This window comes from Nerophis lumbriciformis, linkage group LG34 (genome assembly GCF_033978685.3).
Source record: "Nerophis lumbriciformis linkage group LG34, RoL_Nlum_v2.1, whole genome shotgun sequence".
NCBI lineage: Eukaryota > Metazoa > Chordata > Actinopteri > Syngnathiformes > Syngnathidae > Nerophis > Nerophis lumbriciformis.
In genome coordinates this window covers 11,563,553-11,591,216 of record NC_084581.2, presented here as the reverse complement: position 1 = coordinate 11,591,216, position 27,664 = coordinate 11,563,553, and the positions used below count along the sequence as shown (strand labels likewise).

The 27,664-nt window shown below is 42.5% G+C and overlaps 2 protein-coding genes across 5 annotated transcripts; one reads left to right on the top strand and one right to left on the bottom strand.

Moving 5' to 3' along the window:
- Window positions 1-36: 36 nt before the first annotated feature.
- agbl5 (AGBL carboxypeptidase 5) lies at window positions 37-12,977 on the bottom strand. 4 transcript variants are annotated; one of them, XM_061929403.1, is made up of 16 exons: window positions 12,844-12,977; window positions 10,326-10,625; window positions 9,074-9,245; window positions 8,836-9,002; window positions 8,579-8,756; window positions 8,329-8,507; window positions 6,748-7,279; window positions 6,486-6,655; window positions 6,282-6,417; window positions 5,985-6,199; window positions 5,721-5,911; window positions 5,393-5,575; window positions 1,972-2,108; window positions 1,845-1,897; window positions 827-921; window positions 37-672 (listed from the first exon to the last, which is right to left on the bottom strand). In XM_061929403.1, the coding sequence occupies exons 2-16, from the start codon at window positions 10,544-10,546 to the stop codon at window positions 596-598; spliced, it is 2,706 nt and encodes a 901-aa protein (XP_061785387.1). In that variant the 5' UTR covers window positions 10,547-10,625; window positions 12,844-12,977; the 3' UTR covers window positions 37-595. The 4 variants fall into 4 exon arrangements, with proteins under 4 accessions (XP_061785387.1, XP_061785389.1, XP_061785388.1 ...); XM_061929405.2 differs by lacking the exon at window positions 12,844-12,977 and adding an exon at window positions 11,333-11,497; XM_061929404.1 differs by lacking the exon at window positions 12,844-12,977 and adding an exon at window positions 10,993-11,230.
- selenoi (selenoprotein I) lies at window positions 12,819-27,202 on the top strand. Its single transcript, XM_061929408.2, has 10 exons — window positions 12,819-12,962; window positions 14,440-14,508; window positions 15,366-15,474; window positions 15,884-15,958; window positions 16,036-16,298; window positions 16,408-16,516; window positions 16,598-16,646; window positions 25,506-25,686; window positions 25,774-25,953; window positions 26,074-27,202. Exons 1-10 carry the CDS (start codon window positions 12,906-12,908, stop codon window positions 26,179-26,181), a joined length of 1,200 nt encoding a protein of 399 aa, XP_061785392.1. The 5' UTR covers window positions 12,819-12,905; the 3' UTR covers window positions 26,182-27,202.
- The last annotated feature ends 462 nt before the right edge of the window (window positions 27,203-27,664 follow it).

Sequence of the window (27,664 nt, the reverse complement as noted above, 5' to 3'; positions counted from 1 at the left end):
TGTACGCGTGCCATACAAGACCATACAAAACATTAAAAATGACGACCCAAAGTTGGCTTTTACAAAATATTTTTTATGGAATATTAAACACTTATGGTCCACAGGGCAATTATACTTAGTCGTGTTTGTACTCAACCGTGAAACATCTTCACATTTAGTCACAAGACAAAAAGTGACTTTAAATTCATAACAAACGTATTGGCAACAAAACACACAACCTGGAGATTAATAAGATACACCAGTGAGGTGGACAAGGTGCTATGGTGCTCATCAGTCAGAATAAATAGAATGGAGGAGGGGTAATGTAGATATGAGGGTGTCAGTTTTATATTTTGGGAGGTGAAGCAGCCGAACAGAAAACAACCGCAACAACAAGATAGTATTGTCTTGCTGCTTGCTTATGTTCTCTTTAGTGAAGGCACTTAAACCTCTAGCAACAAGAAGCACATTTATTGAATACAAATAATGTACTCTACATTAATCACACGGGCCACTTCATTAGCCCAATTTAATGTTGAAATGTTTCAAAAAATGTGTCTTTCATACATCTCGTTGAATTGTACATGTATACCCAATTGAAGACGTCACAGGGTTGCTATTTCACAACATGGGCGTTGGCTGTGGTCCTCATGGGGGCTTTGCAGGTCTGTGGCTTGGCTCGTTCTTCATCATCTGAATAATTTTTTTTTCAAAACAAATAATTTCAAACCCAATTTATGCAGATTAATTTGTGGGAGTTAAAAGGCACAGTACAATACATTTTTTTGCCAGCCATCACGTTAAACTATTAGCTTGTAGCTTTATGTATAATAAAATGAAACTGTACCTTGGAGGATTACATTTGAGCGAGTCTTGCTGTGGCTTTCAGATGACCCTGCCTTACGGTTGGAGACCTTGCCCACGCGTGGCTGCAGCTCACACCTTTAAAGGCGACACATTATTGTGTATTGAGTGACTACACGTGCGTACAAAGATGTATAAACTATATCAAGTAGTGCTGTCAAAAATAACGAGTTAACTCGTGATTAATCACAAAAATATCGCATTGATCATGTAAAAATGCAGATTAATCACAATTTATTTTGACCGCACATGCTCTTCACCTTGACTGGGTATGGTTACCTGAAAGGTGGCGTGGGTTGTTGTACGGTGATACGGTCAATGCATACACCAGTGCAAATATGAGTAAGGGAGCTTGTGTGCCCAATGGCAAATTTTGCTTCAAAATACACAGCGGCAGGATTTAAAATAAATAAATGTTAGAAATTTTTGAGCAAACAAATGATGTGCATTCAACTAAAACATAAAAAAAATGTTCATGTATGACATTCTGACAACTAAATTGCGTTTGTGTAAGTATTGTCTTTTTTAAAGTTAGTTTAAATTATGTAAGCAATTAATACAATGCGAATAATCACGATTAATCAAAAGTATGATTAATCGGCAATAAAAAAATACAGCCATAAATTGACAGCACAAGTTTTTGTCACTACAAGCCTGTTGAGTGCTTATCGATGGGAAGGACATTCTGCTCGCAAGAGTGAGATGTGCTTTCATGTTAGTTTCCAAAAGTGTCCAATAAGACCAGAAAAATTATCCATTTTCCACGAGTCTTTTATTATTTTTTTAAGACATCTAAAGGGGTGTATGTACTCCCCAAATATAGCGACAAAGTCTGTTGGAAACACGTATTACTCGCTACCTTTATTCTCTGGCAGATCGGTGCATATGAGGCGTGCTAAGAAGTGGTATGCCACAAGTAAATGAGTGTTTGGGAGACACTGCATTAATTAGTAAACAATTTGTATTAAAAAGCTGATTATGAAATAAAATGTTGGACTCACTTTGTCAATGTGACAGAGGCCAGGATGTGCTCGGGCCCCCAGTCTTTAGTGGTCTGTAATAGATGGGGAAAAATCAGTAAGAACTCACTAGAAACAAGACAGTGCATAGTTGGCGAAGGAAGCACACCCCCATGGCACGATGGCTCGGGTTGGGGTTAGAATTTCGTCCCCCTCGTCCCCCTCCGCTGGGGCGTGCGGCAAAAGGTGTTTTGGCCCAGGCGGCCGTAGCGGGCGCGCCTGCCTTAAAGTCTGGACAGCGCAGGCCTGCGAAGCACACAAGTGGAACATACAAAGCAAGGATGGGTGATAAAGGAAAGACTACGAGAGGCAACAAATGTTTCACAAACACATTAGTCTTTATTTAAGAGCGTCAGGAAAAAGGCACAACTGTCATACGATGTCTGCTCCCATTTGATACAAGCTATCAAAATTCACAGTGAGAAAACACTTTTTGAAGTGTTTTTTAAAATGTAGTGTCGTTTTCATGCTTGTTATCCAGCGTTTAAAAAAGCCAGACCGTGGTAGCTCCGGAGTCTGTTTGCAAAAAAATGAGCCTTTTAATCCAAATACAAAACACACATTCAACACTAGACACCCAAGTAAAACCACCAATGACAACACAACATTGAGGAGACGTTAAAACATTACTCGACTAACAGTGCAAATTAAATCTGCGGTTCTGAAACAAAAACAGCATCACAACTCCATGATGCATCTTGAAAGGACCACAAGCTAAAACAATCACATTGAAACCAGAGAGAATATACAAATGAACCAGTTACAGAAACCAATTTCTTTAGCCAACCTTTTTGAAACCAAATGTGCATGTTGACAACATTGGAACCAAAACCACTGGAATGACAAAGCTTCAAAACAATTCCTGATACTGGTGTTAAATATATTTTAAACATTCAGGAAATGGAGGCACAATGAAACTGCTGAAAACTATTAATACTGTATACATTTTATTAAAATTGAACACCTCTGACAAGTCGTTCAAAACTGATAACTACTGTATTATCTTTTGTAAAGGCAGATTTTTTAAATTATTATGCACGTGTGCCTAATAAACTGACTCGTCTATGGTAATTTCAATGTAGCATTTAAACGACAACAGCTGCTTTGCTATATAAGCTTGTATTGATTGTCATGTGCTAGTTAGCTACTAATAAAGAACATGGTTATTGTCCTATTACAGTGGTTCTTAACCTTGTTGGAGGTACCGAACACCACCAGTTTCATAAGCGCATTCACCGAACCCTTCTTTAGTGAAAAATAAAAACAATATTTTTTCAAATTCAAGAGTTATGATTTTTTACTGGTGCACAAAATGAACCGTGCATGAACATCACCTTGTTCAAAGAACAAAACCAACAGTGCATGAACTCACAACAAATTACACACCTGCAAATCAGTTTGACTTCTGCTGTTGCCGTATCCATAATATGCCGATAGGGAGAAGTTTTTATGTACACGATGAGTTGGGTGTGGCTTGACCTCCGCGACGGAGTCCCCACCGAACCCCTGAGGCCGATCGAACCCAGGTTAAGAACCACTGTCCTATTACAATAGTAGAGCTAGGGGTGTCCCGATACAACTTTATTAGAGCCTTTATTGGCCGAGACCAATATATTATCCAACAAAATATTAACAAGAATCATACACTTATTTTTTTGTAGTGTGGAATGTTAGAAAAGGTTCGACAAAGTGAAATTACTCAGAGAACAATGTTAGGTATTAAAATACTAACTTATTATTGACCATATAATGGACTTAAGCTGTCATGATGCAGCAAATGTAATGATTCGGACACATTTGTTACTGGATACTTTCTAGTACGCTTCTGTTTTGGAGACTTGTGTAAGCAATAGAGGTGGGAATCTTCGGGCCCCTCACAATATGATTGTTATTCAGGGACTATGATTTGATTATGAATCCATTTATTTATACATATACAATTATTAAATTGTATATTATTATACTGTTAATATATCATATATTATTATTATATATTCCCAATGTTTTACATTTAATTATTAGTCATAATTTGTCTACAAGGCTCCTCCTTAGGCTACTGATGTATGCAAGCAATGTGTAATTTTCGGTTTTTGGATGATAGTGCACAGCTGTGCGTACGAATGTATATGTATGGAAGACTAGATACGCGAGAACTGTAGTAGCCTGCTAAGTGAAAAAATAAATAAAAGACCCCACTTGGCAAACAGACATCCTTGATTTAATTTGGTATGCCTTCTAAAACCAAAGAATGTTCAGACACTTTGGCCCCAGTCGCCATAAACATGCGGCTTAAAGACGTGTGTTGTCTCTGTACTCATTCATATCTGTGGCTGTCAGACGTGTTGCCATAATGTGTGGATATATTATTGTCTCTTCTGATTTAATAATCCATCTGCTAATTTCCTCTTCTTCGCTGGTTACTCTGTTGTAATGCGGTTCCTATTATCCTAGTGTTGAGGTGTACAAAGCATTTATTCTTTTCTTATTTCCCTACTTCACATTTAAACAAACTAGTTTTTAGACATTTTTCTATCGATTCATGAATCACCCACGTTCTAACCGTGATGCATCTGAGAATCAATCATTTTTCCACCTGTAACTACTTGTTAACTGTTTTGGACTGCAATAGTATTCAGTTAAGGACACCTACTGTATGTCTCGCTTGTGTCCTATTGTGTGCTTGGCGGTCATGTAGCCGCTAGCCTATAGTAGTCTATAGCCTAACATGTTTACATTTGGTAACTGACTTGACTAAACAAGAAAAGACCAACCTTATGTGTTTATTATATCTGAGATTTTAGATGCAAGCTGGGTTTTTTTTTCGTGACATCGCATCAATATTAATATCAGATCCAGACACTCCTGAGTGAAAAAATATAGTAGATCAACCGCCTTTTTGCATTGTTGCATTCAGTAGACTGTAATAAAGGGGGGGGGGGGGGGGGTCCTCCAGCAATGTATCCAGCAGAGGATGCTGTCTGACAAGTTAATTCCCTAAACGTTTATCAGCAGGAAGAAGATGTGATATTACATAACTGCATGTTTTGTAAGTACAACACTATTTGCTGAATTTAAATTGTGTTTAATAAGTGTGAAAGTCATATTCTTGTGGTTAGAGTATTAAAAGAGGTAAGGGTGCATCATTTCGACTTTTGCAGGTGGTCTTGGAAAGTACCCCCTGCGAATAGCGGTGATCTACTAAAGTTAGCACCATTAATGGATTGCTTGCATTCAAGTACACACACACACACACACACACACACACACACACACACACACACGCACACACACACACACACACACACACACACACACACACACACACACACACGAGTGCATTGGTTCCCGATAAAAGTAAAACAACCCTAAGACAGGTCAGTCCTGCTTCTCCCCAGCATGGGCATCAGCAGCAGGCAGTGGTGCCGCCTGGAGGAGCCGCGGGCTAAACTTGGAGAGCAGCCTGGAGCGTGGGAGTGCCTGTAAGGAGGGGAGGAGGGCGGACAGGCTGGTGGGCTGGAGGGAGTACACACCTGCCATACTGATTGAGGCCGGGAGAGGACAGGAGCCCGCTACGCACGCCGACGATGAAGACAAGGAGGAGGAAGGGGGTGAGGAAGGTGGAGGATGAGCGAGGGTGGGTGTGTGACTGTTGCTTGGGGAACACAGGACAGCACGTTGGTGAGGCGGGCGTCGCTTTTCTGGAGGTTTAGCATCTAAGGAGATAGATACACCTGCTAAGAAACATGCGGGACTCATAGTTGAAGGTGGCGTGGTCATGCTAGTGCAGGCCAGGTCATGCTTGTAGGGGCGTGTAGGGATTATTTACGCAACAGCAGAAGAGGCAAAACGGCGACTCACCCCGCACAGACCCGTGGGACTTGTGGCTGCCATGCACGCTGTGGCTCTGAGTGTTCGCCCTTGGTGGTGGGCACCTGAAGGTAAAGCTGGGCGAGTTGTGCATCTTCGGGGAGGGCGTCAGGCTGCTGCTGCTCTGGCTGTTGCAGCGAACGCGACTGAGGGTGCCCTCGGGTGCCGAGCCGCTCAGACCGCTGACCGCCATCACCAACACAGAAGTGAAAAGTGTGCTAAAACGCACGCGTAGTTTTGTTTGGGTCAACTCACTTGTTGAAGGTCTTTGGCGGAGACACTTTACTATTGGGGTTCGTCTTTGGCGCCGGTTGCGAAGGTGGGTTGGCGGTCTGGACATTGGTGCTGCGGACATGCCTTAGGACCCACGCCCGCAGGTTCCCGAGGCAGCTGTGCTCAGACAGAACCAGACGCGGCCACGGGTTGCACTCTGCCATGTCCAACGCCGAGATCGCCACTGCGCGTCCCACCTGGTACCATCGACCAGTTTTCAGACCTCTCACCCGCCTCAAAGCATGCAAACTTCAACAAAATGAAAACAACTATTCTCACCTGTTCGAATATTTCTGGCGTGTATTTGGGAGGGAATGTGGGCGTGGGCGGGGGCGTGGCCCTCCCGTTGTCATGGCAAGCTGCTGGGATGGCGGTCAGAGCTTTCCCTGTGTTGTAGTTGCACTCCAAAGTGTAGCTAGTGACGAGCAAGAAAACATAATGAGTGATTTAATGATGAGCTTGTGTCCAGTGACCGCCTCTCACCTGTGAAGAAGTCCGATGGCTTTGTGGACGGCCACCCGCCCGCTGCCTTCCTTCGACTGACCGTCACGTTTGTCCCGTGCGTACATGTTTTTCTCCGAAAAGTTGCAACCAACAAAGTCAAAATGCGGCGAATTGATGGCGATCAGCTTCGGGTACAACATGTTCTCCACCTAGACGCACAGGAAGCATAACGTTTCACTTCCTCCTTGGGAAGAACCGCCCCCATTGGGAACAGCGCTACTGCATACAAACATGGCTTCACCTGCTGGCTCTCGTCAGGAAGATTGTTTCCATACATGAAGCAGCCCCGCTTGGAGGCGTGGCCATGCAAGTCCACATAGTAGGCCACACCCCCCTGCTCCGGTGGAATGAATTCCTGCTCCTCGTTGTCCTGTGGCTGCAGTGGCGCCGGTTGTTCTGGTGGCGGCACGGCGACCGTCTCAGAAGAGCCGGACAAGCTGCCGAGGCCTTCCTTCGTTACCTCGTCTTTGGCCGCCCAACTGTTTTCCTCCGTTGCCATGGTGACCTCAGGCTGGGCCGCATTCGCGTCCTTCTCTGTGTTGCGCTGGTTCAGGCTGACTTCCAAGGCGGTGAGAGAAGGAGTTTGGGACTGGACGGCAACCTCGCTCTGGATGGGCGGGGCCTGGCCAGGGGGGTCGATGGACTGTGTGCTGTACACACGGTTGTGTACGTGATGGTACAGCAGCAGCGTTTTGGCGGCGTAGATTGACGGGTGCCGCTCAGGGCTGGGATTCAAGTACTGTCTGTTCAGGTTCACACCCCGAGAGTCCGTCCTACACATTAGGAGCAAAAAATGTGCACACACTTAAACATTTTATGCGAACAGTGGCCTCTGCTCTAATAGATGCTGTGCCTCAAATAATGTCTGTCCGCTTAACTAAATTCACTTTTTCACTTTTATAAAAAACAGCATAATCTCTTAATTCATTTTAAAAAATAAATTTAAGAAAATACTATAAAAAACTATATATAAGTATATTTAAAACAAAATATTTGTAGAATTATCACTTTTATCATTTTTTATGACAATCTTTTCTCCTATTAAATTGCATAATTGTATACTTGTAAAATTAGAGGTAGTGTAAAATTAAAATTGCCTGATATTTAAAAAAATAAATAATCTAAAATAACTATGTAGTATACTTTTTTGTGGGGTGTAAACTCAACTTTTTTCAATTTTGTTTCGAGCTGATGTGTGTTTGGAACTGGGGATGGGGTTAGGGTTGGAACAATCTTTTGTTAATACTGGCTTTTTTTCCAGGCAAAACAATCTACTTTTCATGAAAAACTAGGACTGTTGATAGTACGGCTTGTCCAAGGTATACACCGCCTTCCGCCCGAATGCAGCTGAGATAGGCTCCAGCACCCGCCCACCACCCCGAAAGGGACAAGCGGTAGAAAATGGATGGATGGATGCTAATTTTTCTGTAATATTATGACTTCCATCCATCCATTTTCTACCTCTTGTCCCTTTCGGGGTGGTGGGCGGGTGCTGGAGCCTATCTCAGCTGCATTCGGGCGGAAGGCGGTGTATACCTTGGACAAGTCGCCACCTCATCACAGGGCCAACACAGATAGACAGACAACATTCACACTCACATTCACACACTAGGGACCATTTAGTGTTGCCAATCAACCTATCCCCAGGTGCATGTCTTTGGAGGTGGGACTTCCTTGGTGAAATTACCTATTTCTGTCGATTTCAACTCTACTTTTTGTATGTACGTCTTTTTTATTCTTGTGAAATAAAAATAAACTTGCACCCTTTTGACTTAAAACAAAATATGGCAACTTTTTGGTAAGATTAGGACTCCAGACTGACCTGTAGTGTCCTCTCATGACACCGTCGGGGTTGAGCATGGGGATGAGCTTGAAGACAAACATGTTACGCAGCGCGTGGGCTCGCGGGTCGTCTTTCCGTAGGATGAAGCTGAGGAAGCCGTTGAAGACAAACGAGGCGGGGGTCTCACCCGGGTGTACGCGACTGCTCAGGAAGAACACCTGCAAAGGCGCCATGTCACATTATAGTGCTCTCTTTGGCTGACACCGTAGGAAAATGTGTGAGAATTTACTTTTTTGTCAGCAAAGCGATGAGGCCGCGGGGAGTCGCCGTCTGGGAACAGCTGAGGCAGACGAGGCTCTCGCTCGTCCTGCATCCCGCTGCAGTTGGTCACAGTGAGCAGGTCCACCCTGTTGCCATCCAGGGAGCGGCACAGCAACTCTCTGTGATAGTACACGGTGTCGGCGGGGCTGAGGGTGATAGCCAGTCCAGTAATCAGGGCGACGATGGCGGTTAACAACCAAACCCCTGCGCTTGTGGTCATCTTACCTACTGGGGCAGAGCTCAGCGGTATTCTGGCAGCTTGTATCCAAATGCTGCAGCATCTCCTGGCACTCTGTGTACGAGAATGGGAAGCAGAAGGAGAAGAAAGTGGTGGCTCCTCGCACATCCGGCAGCCGGTGCGCGAAGGATAGCATGAACTGGTTACGGACAATCTGAGAAGCAAAAATATGTTAGAACACAGTGCAGGCCAGAGTATTGGTGGAGCCATTGAACGTTTGCATACCTCAGTGGTCGGTCTGTCGCGGACCCTCTCCCACCTGTTCTTACCAGGTAAAGTGCGTACCAGGGGAGCCATGCCTTGACTGTAGAGCTTCCTCTGATTGTTCATGTTCATCACGTTGAGCTTCAGCAGCTTGCCAGGTGCAACACCTTGCACGCTGAAGTGAAACCAGGACCTGAAACGTAAGAAACTTTTTTAGATCATTTGCTCATTTGTTTACGGAGCCCCTAAAGGGACATGGATGTTTTGCGAGATCTCGCAATACTTTTTGCTAGATCTCGCAAAAGGTTTTTTTCCTATGTCAGTGAACCGGAAGTGAAACAGACACAGCGATGGTGGAGCGGGAGCCTACCCATCATCTGTGCTCTGTTGTGGGACCATAATACGATTTGATGTATTTATGTTAGTTAGGCCAATACTAAAATAGAAATCAAACTTCTCCCATGGATGATGTGTAGGCTGCGCCATCGCTGTGTCTGTTTTACTTCCGGTTCACCATCGCCGTGTCTGTTTTACTTCCGGTTCACTGACATAGGAACACCCCTTTTGCAAGATCTCGCAAAAAGTATTGCGAGGTCTCGCAAAACATTTGTTTCCCTCCGTGTCCCTTTCGCGGCTCTGTATTTTTTGCTGAACAGTACAACCTTTCTTTACAAATTGATGCTTGTTCCCACTCAAAAGACTTTTTCCTTTGTGTAACGACTTATATATGTAAAATGATGGTTTTATTCTTGTGAAATACTATGAATATATTACACCCTGATATTATTATTGGATAATCACAATTTAGTAGGAAGTTGTAAGAAAATATGTTTGGGCTACAGTTTATGATTGGTGGTGTTTAAGACTGGGTTGGTATTGACTCACCAAACATCACACGAATATGAAACACTTCAGTTTAAAAGAGAAATGGTTGTTTAGCTCTCTGGTTAAAGACACTGGTTAGTTAGTAATGTACAGTATATGTAAATATTGTTTTAGAAACAATCAGGGTTGAGCTGGGATTTGGGACTGGGGTTACCCCTGACTTAAAAAACTACCCAACACCGATCCTAACCCACCTCCATTTGGACCACCAAACAAATTCAAATAATGAAACCAACCATCTTTTACAGAGAACAGTCTGTATACTGTAGCTCAGTGGTTAAAGATGCAGGTTCTTGGTGTAAGAGTCCTGGGGTTTCGTGATTAATTACATGTGTTTACTTTCAGTATGGCCGTGTGTCGTACAAAATAATCAAATAGTGTTCATCACCTGTTGCCGTTCTCGTGTTCTGTGCCACCACAGTCCGGCTGCGTCCAAACGTTGAACTCAAAGTCCGGGATGTTTGGTGCCGACGCGGACCCCCCAGGGGCAGCCGCGGTGGTGGCATCAGGAGTGGGGCTGGGGGTGGTCTTGGTCACCCTCTCCACACGGGCCAGGTTGCCCGAGTCAAACTTGGAGCTGAAGACGATGCTGCCGAAGCGAACCTCCATGGCAATGGCTCCTCTTTGCCACCCCCACCCTGCCTTTAGAGGCGCTTACTCAGCGTTACGCTGTGGCGTCTCATAGACCCTACATGAACACAACGGCATGAGGAGAGGTCAGAGGTCACAGCACACCTGAACACTCAGCTGCAGAACACAGACAACATCAACACACTGAGGCACACTGACGAACAACAACCAAACGTACATTTTCATCAATACATTTTCTGAGCTGTCAATCATCACACATATATAAATGCAACGTGCGTGATCGATCATGTTTACATAGTTGGCCCACAGGAAACAACAATGGCAGTACAAACAGCTGACCCAGAAAACAGGCGCAGACATCCACTTCTTTGTCACATCCACCGGACTGGATGCTCGGTTTAGAAATTAATAATCAAAATAATCTACATCGATGCTTCCTGCGATGATGGCGTGTTGAAGCTTACATGACGTCACTGTTTACAGCCGTACAGCTAGCGGTCGCTGCTCGGAAAAGGGACAGCAATGTACGTCCTGTCCTCGTCACATCGCTGCTGGGTTGAAGAGCAAATAATTCCTCAATTCGACAACTAATTGTGCGTTTTCACGATTGTGCCGTCAAGCTCTACCAATCGACATCCGTGTGTTTGTTGTCGTCGTCCTTGTTTTAACTCTTCACTTGGTCGCGCCTCCTGCCGCGTTCACGGACGTCCTGTAAAAAGCACGACTCTGCGCTGTGGCGTTCGGACGCACAAATACTCAAAGGGGTACCGATCGTCGAACGCATTTTTAAATGTGTGTCCTTACCTTCGTCCTATCCGGAGACAGAATGTATAGAGACGTCTCCTGACAAGAACCCTACATTTACACAGCACGGCGTGATGTGGTGTCGTACGCGTATGATTCATAAACGCTACATGTCAAAAAACGTCCTTCTGTCGCGCGCAAGCCTGCACGTACAACAGGGCATGCTAGTTACCATAGCAACAAGGCGATGCTATATAACACAACCCCGCCCCCTATTGATGAACGTTTCAACAACCATTTGCATAGTTAGTTCATCGAACACATTTACAATGCATTCAGACTGAAGTCAATTTCAATTATTTTTATATGAACACTATAAGGCTGTGGATTTTCAATTCAAATGAATTTGCAGCTCTTAAAATATGAATATAATTGTTTTCTCAGTTAAAATTGCGTCTTGGAATATCAAGGCTTTTTTGGGTGAAATTATGTCTAGTCTAGCAATGTTATATCGACTTTCCATAATGTCATATAATTGGAATTTTAGTCAAATAATGAAATGCATCTTGAATTTAAAAGACTTACATCTTTTTGTATATTATTTACGACTTTTTGGGTGGGAAACTACTCTTTTTTCTGTGAATATTATTAGGCATTTTTTAAGGAAACTGCATCTATTGTGACATCCTTTGTCTCTTTTTTGTCAAATAAATAAAAAAAAAAAAAAAAAAAAAAAAAATATAAATTAAAAAAAGTGGATGTGACCAGAGGTGGCGGTTGGGTACCTGCTCATGTAGGAGTTGTGGGGAAACAGAAGAAAACATGGAGATGAACCACAGTAAATAAGAAGTGAAGAACATAATTAAGATATAACACAATAAAAAGTGGCAAGATAATTGGAATAAGTAAACAAAAGGTAGGGAGTATTACAAAGTCCAGAGGAGAGTAGGTGTAACGAGGGGAGGGACTATAAATAGGAAGGAAGAATATATTATTACTAGAATGAGATTAGGACAGACATAACTAAATAGTTAATTGAAATTGATAGGGTAACATAATACAGGGCTGTGTGACTGTTGCCATCAAATAGAAAGTGTAGGACATGTTTTAATACAATAGAGAAAGGGAAATACTGGGAAATAAGTTAGTGAAAGAGAAGGTTAGGTTTGTAGTGGAATATATTTTAAGACTGCACTCAGAACACGTAGGTTACAAAGCATTATATACATATTTAAAAAGGACAGGGTTAAATAAAATAATATAAGAGTAGGGTTCCACCTCGGTCCACACTCTATTTCAGTAGATGGCGGTAATGCACAGCAGAAGGTTGCTTGCCAACCGCCATTAAACAAAACGAAGAAGAAGAAGAAGAGGGCGGTAATACGAATTGGGATCGTGGTCCTCCATGCCATAGGGGGCGCTAGTGACCTGCATACCGATGTAGCGCTCTCTGTCAGCAGGAGGAGCTTTCTCGGAGGAGCGGCCACAGTCGGTGTTCGATCTGGCGTCAGCCGGTGTGACTCCATGATAACTTAACATCGCGTCGGCGGCGAAATATTTAACATTCTCACCGGGGAAGGAACAATTGGTTCCTTTCACTGATTCTCGCGTCGAGGTGCCGGACTGCTCCGCGATGGCTCTGTACGAGTATGTCACCCAGGAGCAGCTTGCAGGCTTCGACAAATACAAGGTGTGTGACTTAGCCGCGCAGCTAGCCGTGCATATGTACTGTATGGAGGTGTTCGCTGTCTTGTCACTATCTCCACGTCGACTATGTGAAATAAACACGATTAGCTAACGTCATACCGGACATTATGATGTTTTTGAAATCGTATTTTGTTATAATACGTTACTGAAAGTCATTACCTCCCGAGTTACCAATGTATGTAACGATTACTTCCATGAACGACCGCCGTTATGTTTTTTTAGCTAAACATGCGTTGTGTATGTAGTTTTATTTTGCAGGCGTCTCCAGGAAGTGAAATGTAATTTTTTAGCTAAACATGCGTTTGTATTTCGTTTTATTTTGCAGGCGTCTCCAGGAAGTGATACATCATGTCCATTTGATGGAAGCTGTTAAATGTCATGTTTTCCGTGCTGACAGCCGCAGTGAAACACAATATTCTTATTTATTTATTTTAGACTCTTCACGTTGTTTTATTTCCTGTAAGAGTGGCCCTGGTTGAGAAAATTAAAAGTGCAAGTTGTGTTTTTTTTCATGTATTTAATTGTGTAAGTCCTATTTGCCGAGAAGGTCATCTGCTGCTCATGCACCTCTAGCAATATCCATATATCAATATATATATGTCCCCAACCTTTTTTGCTCCATGGACCGATTTAATGTAGACATTATTTTCAGGGACCGTCTTTCCACTTGTTCCAGATAAATACAGCAAAAATAAGTGCATAAAAAATACAACTCACTATAACGCTGAATTAGTGGGAGCACTGGGCTTGTTTCTTTACAATGAGACTGCAGATGGAAATCAGCCTTTGGCTACAATCTGTCACATTTATATTGTATATGTTCATTAATGTGCATTGTATCATGTCACAAAGTTATAACAAATGGCAACTTTCTATCAGGAGTTTTATTGTACATCTATAAACAAGCTTATTGGTGTGTCCAGTGGGACAGGCCAAAGTTAAGTTGGAGAAAATGCAGTCGTTTATAAATTATTTAATGTTTTCCTGCGGCCCGGAAGCAAATGCGTCACGGACCGGTGGTTGGGGACCACTGCTATAGAGTATGTCCAATAAACACAATGGTAGGCCAGTAAGGTCTTAATGTTGTTCACAATGTTTGTTGCTTTTTAATATCCTCACAACGCCTGCAGGCAAAGGAAGAAGTAAGGAAAAAGTGTGTTTAAGAAGAGTCAATGAAGGACTGTGTTATTTTTAAAAATGATATTCCAGTGCACAAAGCAGCAGTTTGTAAACATGTGACTGCATTATGCACTGCTGCGGTGATGGTGTGATGGTATTGGTTTGTCATCCTTCCTTCCTGCTGTTTTGCATAATTTACATAGTGCCATTGCACTTCAAGTTTTCCCAGTAGTAAAATGGTAACTTGTTGCACCACTGTGTTATTGTCGGTTGGCAGCATGTGTGAGGGAGTTGTATGACAGCCAACACACAGTCACACATACCTTATTTTGTGTTTGCAGTACAGCGCCGTGGACTCCAATCCGCTGTCCGTTTACATAATGCACCCTTTCTGGAACTTTGTTGTCAAGGTGAGAAACCCAAGGTGGTCTGACAGTGAAAATGCTGCAATCCCATAAACGCTGCTGGATTACAAATGCATGCAGAAGATAAATCCTACAACTATCCAAGACACACACAAATCCCACAAACAACTACATAACAGAAATTAAATTCTGCTAGTTATATATACAGGATCTGACTTATTTACCAATTGTAATACCTTACAGGGATCTTCTCCACTTAAAGGAGAACTGCACTATCATTCACAATCATTATGAAAGACATGACGACGGATGGATTTTTAAAATGCATTCTGAATATTAAATAAACATAAATAAAAGTCTGCTTACAGCGGAGCCAATGGGAGCTTCTCTATTTCGCCCATATGGTCAAATAAATAACCATTCAAAAATTGCCAACAATATTTGCATTTCGGTGATCTGAATATTAACAAAGAATTAGTGATATTGTTATTATAAGCTCTAACGCAGACAAACTATTTAAAGCGGCGCCGTGATCACAAGCCTGTGTACAATTTTGACATGATCGACTGCAGAGGTGTTTCCTCGCTTCCTTGCTCCCTAGAAGTTTATTGTAAATCATAAATCATGCATCTCACCTGGACAGAAGAAGTCTGAGGAAGTATTCCGACAAGCTGGTACACTTTGACAGCCATTTAGGGCCCGGAGATGGCGAGAAAGACACAAGGAGACGCTTGTGTCGCATCCAACGTCATGTTTCTCATAATGATTGTGAACGATAGGCAGAATTCCCAAAAAAGTGCAGTTCCCCTTTAACAATGTTGTACCATCTAAGTTATCTTAATAATTATTTTAACTTTATTATTATTTGAGAGTTAAATTCATCTGTCTTGTTTTTTGTTCAGTTTCTGCCTACGTGGTTGGCTCCAAACCTCATCACCTTCACTGGCTTCATGTTCCTCGTGGTAAACTTCCTCATGTTGGCCTTTTATGACTTTGACTTCAATGCCTCGGGTACGCTCCAACACTGACACCACTAACACCAGTGACACCACTAACAGGGGTTCACATGATCGATTTCAAAGATAACAGACGCTCATCACTTATTGACATCTACAACTGCACATGCTAGCTCAGGGTAATCACTAAACACAGACAACCACCACACACTCACATTGTTATGCACCTGTGACACTAATGGCACACGTCATTTTTCTAGTGAAGCAATTGGTAGATGGCATCAGTAATACAACTTATGCAATGTAAAACACTAAACGTATAAATATTCAATCTTTCACAATATTGATGTAGCTGTTGTAGGCATTCTTCAATGTCTGAGTCAACATTAGCGCTCCCCAGGCGAGCATGTCAGGAATGTGCAATATTACTAAGAACGTGTGTGTTATATTTCAATGTGTCGCAGCCCTTGGCCACCAACACGTGCCTAGCTGGGTTTGGGTCACCGCGGGATTCTTCAACTTCTTGGCCTACACACTTGGTGAGGAGCGCCACACGTCCTGTTTCCATGTTCTGTGACCGCCCCCCTACGTGACGCCGCCTCTTTGTGTTGCACAGACGGCGTGGACGGCAAACAGGCCCGACGCACTAACTCCTCCACGCCACTGGGGGAGCTGTTTGACCACGGGCTGGATAGCTGGGCGTGCATCTTCTTCGTGGCCACAGTTTACTCCATATTTGGGCGCGGGGAGAGCGGTGTGGGCGTGACCACACTCTACTACATCCTGTGGGTGGTGCTGTTCTCCTTTATCCTGTCGCACTGGGAGAAATACAACACGGGCATCTTGTTTCTGCCTTGGGGATACGACATGAGCCAAGTGGTACGCTCGCTCGCCACTAACTCACCCAATCTCACTCTCTCACTCACCACCGATGTAACGATCAAAGTCACCCTGTGCACGCCTGCCACCACTTACCGTCTCCTTCCAGACCATCTCCCTGGTCTATGTGGTCACCTCAATGGTCGGCGTAGAAACGTGGTACCAGCCAATCCTGTTCCACTTCCTGTACAGAGACCTCTTCACCTTCATGATCATTGGTGAGGTTTGGTGGTCAAACACACTGCACATGTAACATGTAGCACACTAGCTCTTTAAGTCTCCCGTCTCCTCTTTTTCAGCCTGTTCCTTCACTGTGACCTTACCCATGAGCCTTTACAACGTCCTCAGGTATGCTTTTCACCTGTCGCTAATTAGCATATGGCATTTGTGCGACTTTACTTATGTTAGCATACAGCCATTAGTTTTATTTTATTTGTGTAAAGATTTAGTTGGAGCACTACAGTTACTTTAACATGTAGCTTAGTACTAGTGTGACTTTTTTTTACATTAGCATGTAGCTTTGCACTAATTGGACTTTTTTTGCAATATTGTGACTTTGACTTTGTTTACACAGCAGGCTAAAGTAGCCCAAATCTGATTTTTTCGCAATCTTTTATTTTACAGCTGACTGTTTAGTTTACAAGTAAAATGTGATCTTCATCGAATTAAAGTATAAACCATACAGGCGCCAATGTGGCTGCAATGTCACTTGCATGCACAGTTCGATAAAGTGTAAACAAACGAAGTTGATCTGTTGAAATGAGCTACCTCTTGTATATTAAGTCACTGGTCCTACAGGTAATTGATTATTTTATCATATATTTTATTTGATATCTGAATCGGAAAACTTAAGGTAGCATATTTTAATGCGGCAGCAGTGTAAATCGATAAACACAGCTAGAAGCTTTTTTTGACGAAGCGGCTCATTTCGACACCCAGGATTCTGTAAATGAGGAAGTTGTACTACACGAGAAAACATGGACGCCATCGAACAGCGTCTTAGTAGGTTTGTGCCGTGGCTATTGTGTGGATGAAGTAGGCAGATGATGGAAAACAACTGCAGAAGGAGGAAGAAAACAATTGCAAAAAGGAAAGTGATCGTGCTATGTAAACAAATGACATAGCTCGCCCAATGATGACGTGAAAATGGCAATCAGGTCATATTTCCGTCTAGACTGCAGATCAGATTCCAATCAGACTTAGACTACCTCCTGATGTGGCTCAAATCTTATGCGAAAATATCAGATGTGAAGCACTTTAGAGCATTTAGATTGGCAAAAAATATCCTATCTGTGTCACTTGAGATTTGGTGTGCAGTGTAAATGGGACCTTTGTTTGCATTAGCATGTACCGTATTTTCCGCACTATCAGGCGCACCGGATTATAAGGCGCACCTTCAATGAATGGCCTATTTTAAAACTTTGTTCATATATAAGGCACACCGCATTATAAGGCGCATAGAATAGACGCTATAGTAGAGGCTGGGGTTACGTTATGCATCCATTAGATGGAGCTGCGCTAAAGGGAATGTCAACAAAACAAATAGTGATTGCACTGACACTTGCTGCTCTCTGTTCAACAACCCACTGTTCAAGTTTGTCCTCCAACTGTAGCCATCTCGCTCTGTTCCCTCGGAAACTCTGTTTAGTCTTCTTTACTTGGCGCAGGTCATCATGTTGCTTCCTCCACTTCCGCACCATTGATTCGTTAATGTTAAATTCTCTTGCTGCTGCTCTATTCCTGTGTTCTACTGCGTGACTGATCGCCTTGAGTTTAAACTCTGCGTCGTAAGCGTGTCTCTTAATAGGAGCCATTTTTGGGTCTTTACATAAAGTTTAGGTCTCGCAACTACGGGACTTCATTTTCCCCCGTAGAAGAAGAAGTTCTTCACCCATTGTACCGTAGAAGAAGTTCTTCTTCTACGGTAAGCAGCCGCCAACTTCATTTTCCCCCGTAGAAGAAGAAGTTCTTCTACAGTAAGCAGCCGCCGACTTCATTTTCCCTCGTAGAAGAAGAAGCGCTTCTTCTATGGTAAGCAGCCGTAGAAGGGGGAAAATGAAGTCGGCGTAGTTACCGTAGTTGCGAGACCTGTTGTGGCTCAATATTGGTCCATATATAAGACGCACTGTCAGCTTTTGAGGAAATTGGAGGTTTTTAGATGCGCCTTATAGTGCGGAAAATACGGTAGCTTTGCACTACTTTGACTTTTTGTTTAGCTAAAGCCTTTGCTTACGTTAAAGAGGACCTACAATGATTTCAATCTACATTTTTAACACTTCCTGGTGGTTTCGATAATGTGTTGGATATGCTTTGGTGTAAAATGAGTGTACATTTTGCTTCACGGTTGTATATATAAGCCGTTTTTTGAGTCTGTCTGCAAGCCGTCTTTTGTGGAGGTGTTCTCATTGCAAATGAAACCACGCCCCGCCCTTTCCAAAAGTATCAACATTTATATTTAAAAACTACACCGTTTTAAATATACAGAACAGTTTTTCCCCCAGAAAATTTGTTAGTTAAAGTGGTGACTCTCCAGGGCAGGGGTGTCAAACTCAAATACAGAGTGGGCCAAAATTTAAAACTGAACAAAGCCGCGGGCCAAGGTTGAACAAATTAACCTTTTAATAGGGACCCAAACAAGTTTTGCATTGAATATTGAACAAGCAAGGCTTGTATAACTTTATAGTGACATGCAAAATCGAGCTTCAAATAATAATAATAATAATTAAAAAATATCAATGGCATAGCAAATAAAATTTAAATGAAAATGTAATGCCTCTTTTCTATTTGCAGCCTTCTGAGGTAAATATCAACATTAATTATGGGGGGGTTTGGAGGTAGGGGGTGTATATTGCAGCCCGGAAGATTTAGGGCTGCATGGGATTCTGGGTATTTGTTTTGTTGTGTTTATGTTGTGTTACTGTGCGGATGTTCTCCCAAAATGTGTTTGGTGTGGATTCACAGTGTGGCGCATTTTCTAACAGTGTTAAAGTTATTTATACGGGCACCGTCAGTGTAACCTGTATCGCTGTTGGCTAAGTATGCATTGCATTCACGTGTGTGTGCGTGCTGAAGCCGCACATATTATGTGACTGGGCCAGCATTCGCTGGACTGGGCGAAAAACGGACGTGACGATTTATGGGAGGGGCACTGAAATTTGAGAGTCTCCCAGGAGGGTTGGCAAGTATGAGAATTAACGGTGAATGCGGTGTTACCGCGGCACCGCCGCTGAATATAATCGGCGGGCCAGCTCTAGTGTTAATTTGATATCGCCTCAAGGGCCAAGTGAAATTACACGGCGGGCCAAATTTGGCCCGCGGGCCAGAGTTTGACACCCATGCTCCAGGGGGAGGGGACCGGGAAGGTGGTGGGTGGGTGTAAGGATCGGTGTAACTCGGCCTGTCGCCATCACGTCTCCACCTCGTCGCTGCCACCACAGCCTGGGGGGCAATAGACTATAGACTGCGGTGAAGTAGGCCGGCTTCGTCGCGTGAAGAAGCCTCCAACTTTTGGTTGTGTTTTCCGCTCCATTTGCTGAATGGCGATATACGATATGTATCTCGATATCTTTTCCGTAAAGTAAAAACAAAACAGTCCTAGTTACCTGAGATACTAAGTACATCATTATTATGACTTAGTAATTCACTAAGTCAAAATAATGACAAATTAATGGCTTACTAAGTCAAAATAATGACTTACAAAGTCAAATTAATGACTTACTGTAAGTAAGCGTTTGCAATAAGCGTTTAAAAAAAAAAGAGTTAAAAGTGGGGCCACATGCTGACATGTTCAACTCATCGTGCTTAATTTATTATAGCATTTGGGAAGCCTGTAGTTGACTTTTATTATGTAAATGTTATATTTTTATCAACATGTGATAGCAGGGACCCTGCCATTCAAAACTAAGCTGCTACATTACTAATGATTAATGTAAGTATAGCTGAAAAAATAGTACAATAGCAATAGGAGAGACTATTCATCCCTGAATACCATGGAGTTCATGTAGGCTTTATGATGCAGTTACATTATATCAACTATCAGAGACAGCTTCAGGAAACTCTTCATTTAACATAATGTCGTTTTTTGATGCTTCAACACAGAAAAAGGTAAAGTGATATAACTTAGTTGTTAACTGTAGGTCAATAATGCTTGTCTTTCTCTCAGACAGACAGACAGGGGTTTGCTGTCCGTAACACGCACGCACACACACACCGCACTGCACAGTGAGCTAACGTTACGCTAAAAGCTAATTAGCCTTCACCTCAAGGACTGCGAGCGAGCTGAGCTGCCGCTTATGTTTCTGGGACGTCAACGGGCTCATAGTGATGTTACTAGTAGTTGACTTGGAAGTGTTTATTATAATTTGGGGAGAGTCCGGTGCATTATGCTCACCTGCTAAACACATTTCTGCTCACCCCACCGTCTCTCCTCTCTGTCTGCCTGAGCACTGACTCCATGCGCTCTGAATACGCACTGCTGATTGGCTGTTACTTGTGCTCTGAATACGCACTGCTGATTGGTTGTTACATGCGCTCTGAATACGCACTGCTGATTGGCTGTTACATGCGCTCTGAATACGCACTGCTGATTGGCTGTTACCGCTCTGCGTGTAACCAATCAGATGGTTCTGTGGGTGGGACAATGCTGGGTGCTGTAGAGACGTACTGGCAGAGGCAGAACTAAGGAGAGCAGCTTGTTAAGACTTAAGTTTAGGCGGTGGCTCTTTGTTGTTAAGGCGGCCGCCTTAACAACAAAGCACTGCGGGAAACCCTGCAGTACATGCCAAAAGTTTGGACTCACCTTTGGGGCGGTATACCTCGGTTGGTAGAGTGGCCGTGCCAGCAACTTGAGGGTTCCAGGTTCGATCCCCGCTTCCGCCATCCTAGTCACTGCCGTTGTGTCTTTGGGCAAGACACTTTACCCACCTGCTCCCAGTGCCACCCACACTGGTTTAAATGTAACTTAGATATTGTGTTTCACTATGTTAAGCGCTTTAAGTCACTAGAGAAAAAGCGCTATATAATTATAATTGACTTCACTTCACCTTCATTCAATGCGTTTTCTTTATTTTCATGACTATTTACATTGTAGATTGTCACTGAAGGCATCAAAACTATGAATGAACACATGTGGAGTTATGTACTTAACAAAAAACGGTGAAATAACTGAAAACATGTTTTATATTCTAGTTTCTTCAAAATAGCCACCCTTTGCTCTGATTACTGCTTTGCACACTCTTGGCATTCTCTCGATGAGCTTCAAGCACAACTAACAAAACAAAACTATGACACCTGTGAAGTGAAAACCATTTCAGTTGACTACCTCTTGAAGCTCATCGAGAGAATGCCAAAAGTGTGCGAAAAAGTAATCAGAGCAAAGGGTGGCTATTTTGAAGAAACTAGAATATAAAACATGTTTTCAGTTATTTCACTTTTCAACTTCATAAACATGATATAGATTCACTTGGTCACAACATTAAGTACACCTGTAAACTGATTGATACAGAGCCGTGTAACTACAGCTGACTTTACCAACATGTATGTCACTGTATGAGGTGGATGCCAAGATTAGATGAAAGTAATACTTCATCTTACCTTTTTTCCCCCGTTTCCTCAGCCTGAAGCCTGGCTGAGAGATTGACTTAACATCTAAATTAGAGATGTTCGATAATCATACTTGCCAACCTTGAGACCTCCGATTTCGGGAGGTGGGTGTGGGGGCGTGGTCAGGGGTGGGGCGGGGCGTGGTTAGGGGTTGAGGGCGTGGATGAGAGGGGAGGAGTATATTTACAGCTAGAATTAACCAAGCAAAGTGTTTCATATATATATATATATATATTAGGGCTGCGACTAACGATTAATTTGATAATCGATTAATCTGTCGATTGTTACTTCGATTAATCGATTAATAATCGGATAAAAGAGACAAACTACATTTCTATCCTTTCCAGTATTTTATTGAAAAAAAACAGCATACTGGCACCATGTCCTGGACATTGGGGATGCAGCATACACCAATAATAACACAAAAATGTAACTCATCAGATCAGAACTGAATCAGATATTTTACACGTTTCTGTTGTGAATAATAAAGGATTCATTGTAGGCTGCCTCTGAATAATAGCATGAAATATTCCAGCACCTTCATAACGTTTAGTTATACTAAAGCGTCACTCAAATCTAAATAGATTTATATAGCTTTATCGGCCCGGCTACATTGATCCATTATGAAACCAACCTGAGATATTTCTGTCCGTTACGCTTATTTCGAAATTGGTAACCGCGCGTTTTCTCTCTCAAAACGGAGTCAAATGTGCCGGAGACACATTATCAGCCCCGTGTTGCAACAAAGGCATAATGTTAACGTTACTCACAAAAAAGCTGAACTCATGAATGCCTGTTGCCACTATGGACTTAAAAAGTTACGTACCGTAAGTTCTTCCCTTCATCCATGGCTCCAACATGTTTCCTTTTCAGGTGCTCCTAAAGCAATGTTGTACTTCCGTGCCATTTTGCAGGAAGCCGTCTTCTTTGAAGTCTTTAAAGTAAAGTGTTCCCACACTTATGACGACTTATGTCGTACACTTTTCTCCATTGAAGCAATAACCTCAATATGTTTTTCTGCTGAACTATCCATACTGTTTTCCTGCGCCATATTTCGAATGTTTCCAGCAAAGCAGACGGCGTCGTCATGTGAGCTGTACATGACCACATCATTGGCTAGCTTACCTCCACCTCATGAGACGTAGCCTCAGCGCCGCCCTGGCGCTGTTTTGTACTGTTTTTGTACTTATTTTGATTATTGTTTCTCAGCTGTTTGTAAATGTTGCAGTTTATAAATAAAGGTTTATTAAATAAATACAATAGATAAATAAATAAATAGAAAAGCCTCTGCGCATAGCATAGTTCCAACGAATCGATGACTAAATTAATCGCCAACTATTTTGATAATCGGATTTAATCGATTAGTTGTTGCAGCCCTAATATATATATATATATATATATATATATATATATATATATATATATATATATATATATATATATATAAGAAATACTTGACTTTCAGTGAATTCTAGCTATATATATATATTTATTTTATTTTATATATATATATATATATATATATATATATATATATATATATATATATATATATATATATATATATAAATAAAATAAATATTTGATTTTCAGTGTTCATTTATTTACACATAACACTCATCTACTCATTGTTGTACTTGAAAGACTTGATCAAATACACAGTAATGAAAACACTACTAACTGTACTGTGCTTGCTGCTTACTAAAAAAAAACAACAACACTTACCTTTCACTATTTGAGTAGCCTTTGTTCTTCCATTTGCATACTGGCGAGCGATCTCTGAATCCAGGAACATATCCTTCACGGATTTGTTGTAGACATCCGCAAATGAGAACGGGATGTTGCTTCCAGCTATCAGCATAGCCATCTTTCTCTCGGCATAAATTACACCCTCGGGACTCCATTTAGCGAAGTGGCCCATAATACTGGGCTGGGACAGGTGCTGCGTTGCCGCCGCTTTGTGCTTCGCTGACCGTTCATGACTGAGTATATCCGTTCGGACATCGTGTTCAATGGAGAAGTCTGATCTACAAAATTTACAGGCAGCATACCCCTTCCCCGTCGAACTGTCCTGGATAAACTGAAATTCTTGTTTCCATTCGTTTTGGAACTTACAAGCGTATTTCTTCATCTTACTCGTCGTCGGCGTCGCCATGGCTGTATCTTCCTCGTTCTTCTGCTTCGTCTCCTTGTTGTGTGCTTAGTTGTGCTCTGCACTCTCTAAAAGCCGTAGATGTTATAACGTGATTGGGCAGGCACGCGGTTTATATCGTGGGAAAGCAGACGTGAGAACAGGCTGTCGACACGTCACTCAGGTCGCATGGAGCTGGAGGGGGCGTGGCCTCCAGCTGCGGCTGTAAATTGGGAGGTTTTCGGGAGAGGCGCTGAATTTCGGAAGTCTCCCGGAAAATTCGGGAGGGTTGGCAAATATGCCGATAATGGCTTTTTTACCGATATTCCGATATTGTCCAACTCTTAATTACCGATTCCGATATCAACCGATACCGATATACTGTATGCAGTCGTGGAATTAACACATTATTATGCCTAATTTTGTTGTGATGCCCCGCTGGATGCATTAAACAATGTAACTTTACCATGAATTGATTAACGTAGACCCCGACTTAAACAAGTTGAAAAACGTATTCGGGTGTTACCATTTAGAGGTCAATTGTACGGAATATGTACTGTACTGTGCAATCTACTAATACAAGTTTCAATCAATCAATCAAAAACAAGGTTTTCCAAAATAAGAGAACAACTTCAACTCCAGTTATGGAAAAAAGTGCCAACATATTTATTATTGAAGTCACAAAGTGCATTATTTTTTTTAACATGCCGAAATGTGTTGGTCATTCTTGTTTGGTGTGGGTTCACAGTGTGGCGCATATTTGTAACAGTGTTAAAGTTGTTTATACGGCCACCCTCAGTGTGACCTGTATGGCTATTGATCAAGTATGATTGTAGAGGACGCTAATGGCAGTGCCTTTAAGGCATGCCCCCAATAATGTTGTCCGTGTGGAAATCGGGAGAAATTCGGGAGAATGGTTGCCCCGGGAGATTTTCGGGAGGGGCACTGAAATTCGGGAATATCGAGAGGTTGAAACCGATACCGATAATTTCCGATATTACATTTTAAAGCATAGTTAATCTCTAGTCTAAATAAGTACATCCACCTTGTGGTGACATCACAACGCAGCCAGACTGCAAAACCCAGCGACCAGAGGCATCCAAAACCGTGTGCAAGCTCGCGCCAAAATGCATGAAGCATGTATCCAACATTGTAACAACATTTATAAGTCAGAAAAGACGAAATTCATCATAGGTCCTCTTTAACAATGTAGTTGTTGCACTAGTGTGAACATGTTAATGTTAGCATGTAGGTAAAGTACTAGTGGGCCTTTTTTAAGTTAGCATGTAGCTGTAGCACTAGTTTGACTTTATTCATGCTAACATGCAGCTTTAATGAGACTTTGTTTATGTTAGCATATAGCTCTGCGACTAGTTAGACTTTGCTTATGTTCGCATGTAGCTGTAGCACTAGTGAGACTTTGCTTATCTTAGCATGTAGCTTAGCACCTGTGTGATGTTGTGTTGTTTGTTCAGGGCTCACCGCAGTAACTCGCTGAAGCACAGCAGCTTGTACGAAGCCCTGCTGCCCTTCCTCTCCCCCGTACTCCTCTTCATCCTGTCAACCACATGGGTGCTTTTTTCTCCATCAAACATCCTGGACTTGCAGCCCAGGGTCTTCTACCTCATGGTGGGAACAGCCTTCGCCAACGTCACGGTGGGTGTCCTCTTACATGTCGACAATTAAGGATTTGACAAAACATTAGAGAAAAAAACCTGTATGTAAAATGTGTTTGTGTTGCAGTGTAAGCTGATTGTGTGTCAGATGAGTAATACGCGTTGCCAAGCGCTCAGCTGGCTGCTGCTGCCCATGGCTGCCGTGGTGGCACTCGCCGTGTCCGGCTTGGTATCCAACGAGACACTGCTATTGCACCTGTGGACGGCTACAGTTGTACTAGCGCACATACACTATGGCGTATCAGTGGTAAGAATACTCGGTTCCATTTTTGGCGGTAATAAGTAGTCGCAAAAAAAAAGAGAGGCTGTCTGGCGGGTTACATTGTGGCTATGACCAAGGACTCACCTGTTTCTTATCAATCTGCAGGTTCAACAGCTAAGCGGCCACTTCGGCATCTTGGCCTTCTCTCTAAAGAAGCCCAGCAGTGACTGACAGGATGAAGAACGAATCAGCCTGAAAGAAGCAGAGGTTTAGACTCCTCCCTCTTTCTCTCTGCTCAGCGACACGTCACTCTTGTCACCATGGAAACCGACCATGTGGAAATTAACTGTGACCCCCCCACCACTCTTACCTGCTCCTGTATACGTACTCATACATACATACACACATACAAACACACACACAAGCCACTCAACTCTTGTTTTTGTGATTGGGTGAGCTCAGCGGCTCAGGCTTCCCTCATTGGACGATTAATGCTGGTTGTTGAGCCAATTAGGAGCCAGTGTTTCCTAGGGAAATGTTTAATAAAACACACAACATATTAGAATGTATAACAAGCCACATTTTAATGAAATGTACTTAGTCATTAATGGATACAGTATTTGTGTAGGAAGCAAACATGACCTAAAGATAATGTTTGGCATTTCTTCTCTGCAACTCTTTTTGGTGACCTTTAACCCGGGCAAACCCTGACCAGCGTGACCTTGGACTTTTTTCAACTTGAGCTCCTCCCCCCTCTGAGGTGTCGTGTCTTCATGCTGATTCGTTCTTCCTTTTGTTTTTATTTTGAGTCCCTGTTCTGTTGCCAAGGCGATAGCGTTTTAATGAAGAGTGCGTCCAAAAGCCGTACGACGGAGCGGACTCATTCTGACAGAACAAGCCAATGCACGGGACTTAAAAAAAACGCCTCTCGCCTCTTATCTTGTTTTTTTTATTTGACATTTTTATTATATTGTCATGTTAACACAGAATATTTACTGTATTTTGTCGTTAGCAGTGACTGCGCGCCCCCCGCTGACCAGAATGTGAACTGACAAAAGTCTCTTGTGGCGCAAAGTCTGCTTGTGTTGAAGCCTGCATGCGTTTAAAGCACATCAACAGTAGAGGGCGCTGTGCAGGGAAGTGTACTAATTGTGTGTGTGTGTGTGTGTGTGTGTGTTGCTAGCGATTGTTGGTACTGTACAGAAAAGTCATCTTTGTTTTCTTTTAAGTGTGTGTCTTGTCTCACCTCCGCGCTCATGGTGGGTCAGAACCTGACCCTTTGTCTTGGTTGTGTTTGATACATGCAACAAAAGACATTTATAGGAAAAGATGATCAAAAAGTTGATTGGCACACAATGTGGTATCTATGGAAATAAATAACTTTACGAGCAATGCTTTCACCATTTTTATATAAGATAAGTGATTTTCTTTAGATTTGTGTGGCGTGTGCAAATACTATATATACATGTATACAGTGTGTGTAGCATGTATGCACACAGTGTGTGTAACTTATGAATGTATATACTGTGTGTAACATATGTACACTATGTATGTATTTGTATACAGTGTGTGTAGCACATACATGTGTAGCATGTGTATATACCAGTGTTTTTCAACCGCTGTACCCCGGCACACTAGTGTGCCATGAGATACAGTCTGGTGTGCCATGGGAGATGATCAAATTTCACCTATTTGGGTTAAATATATTTTTTGCAAACCAGTAATTATAGTCTGCAAATGATGTGTTGTTGAGTGT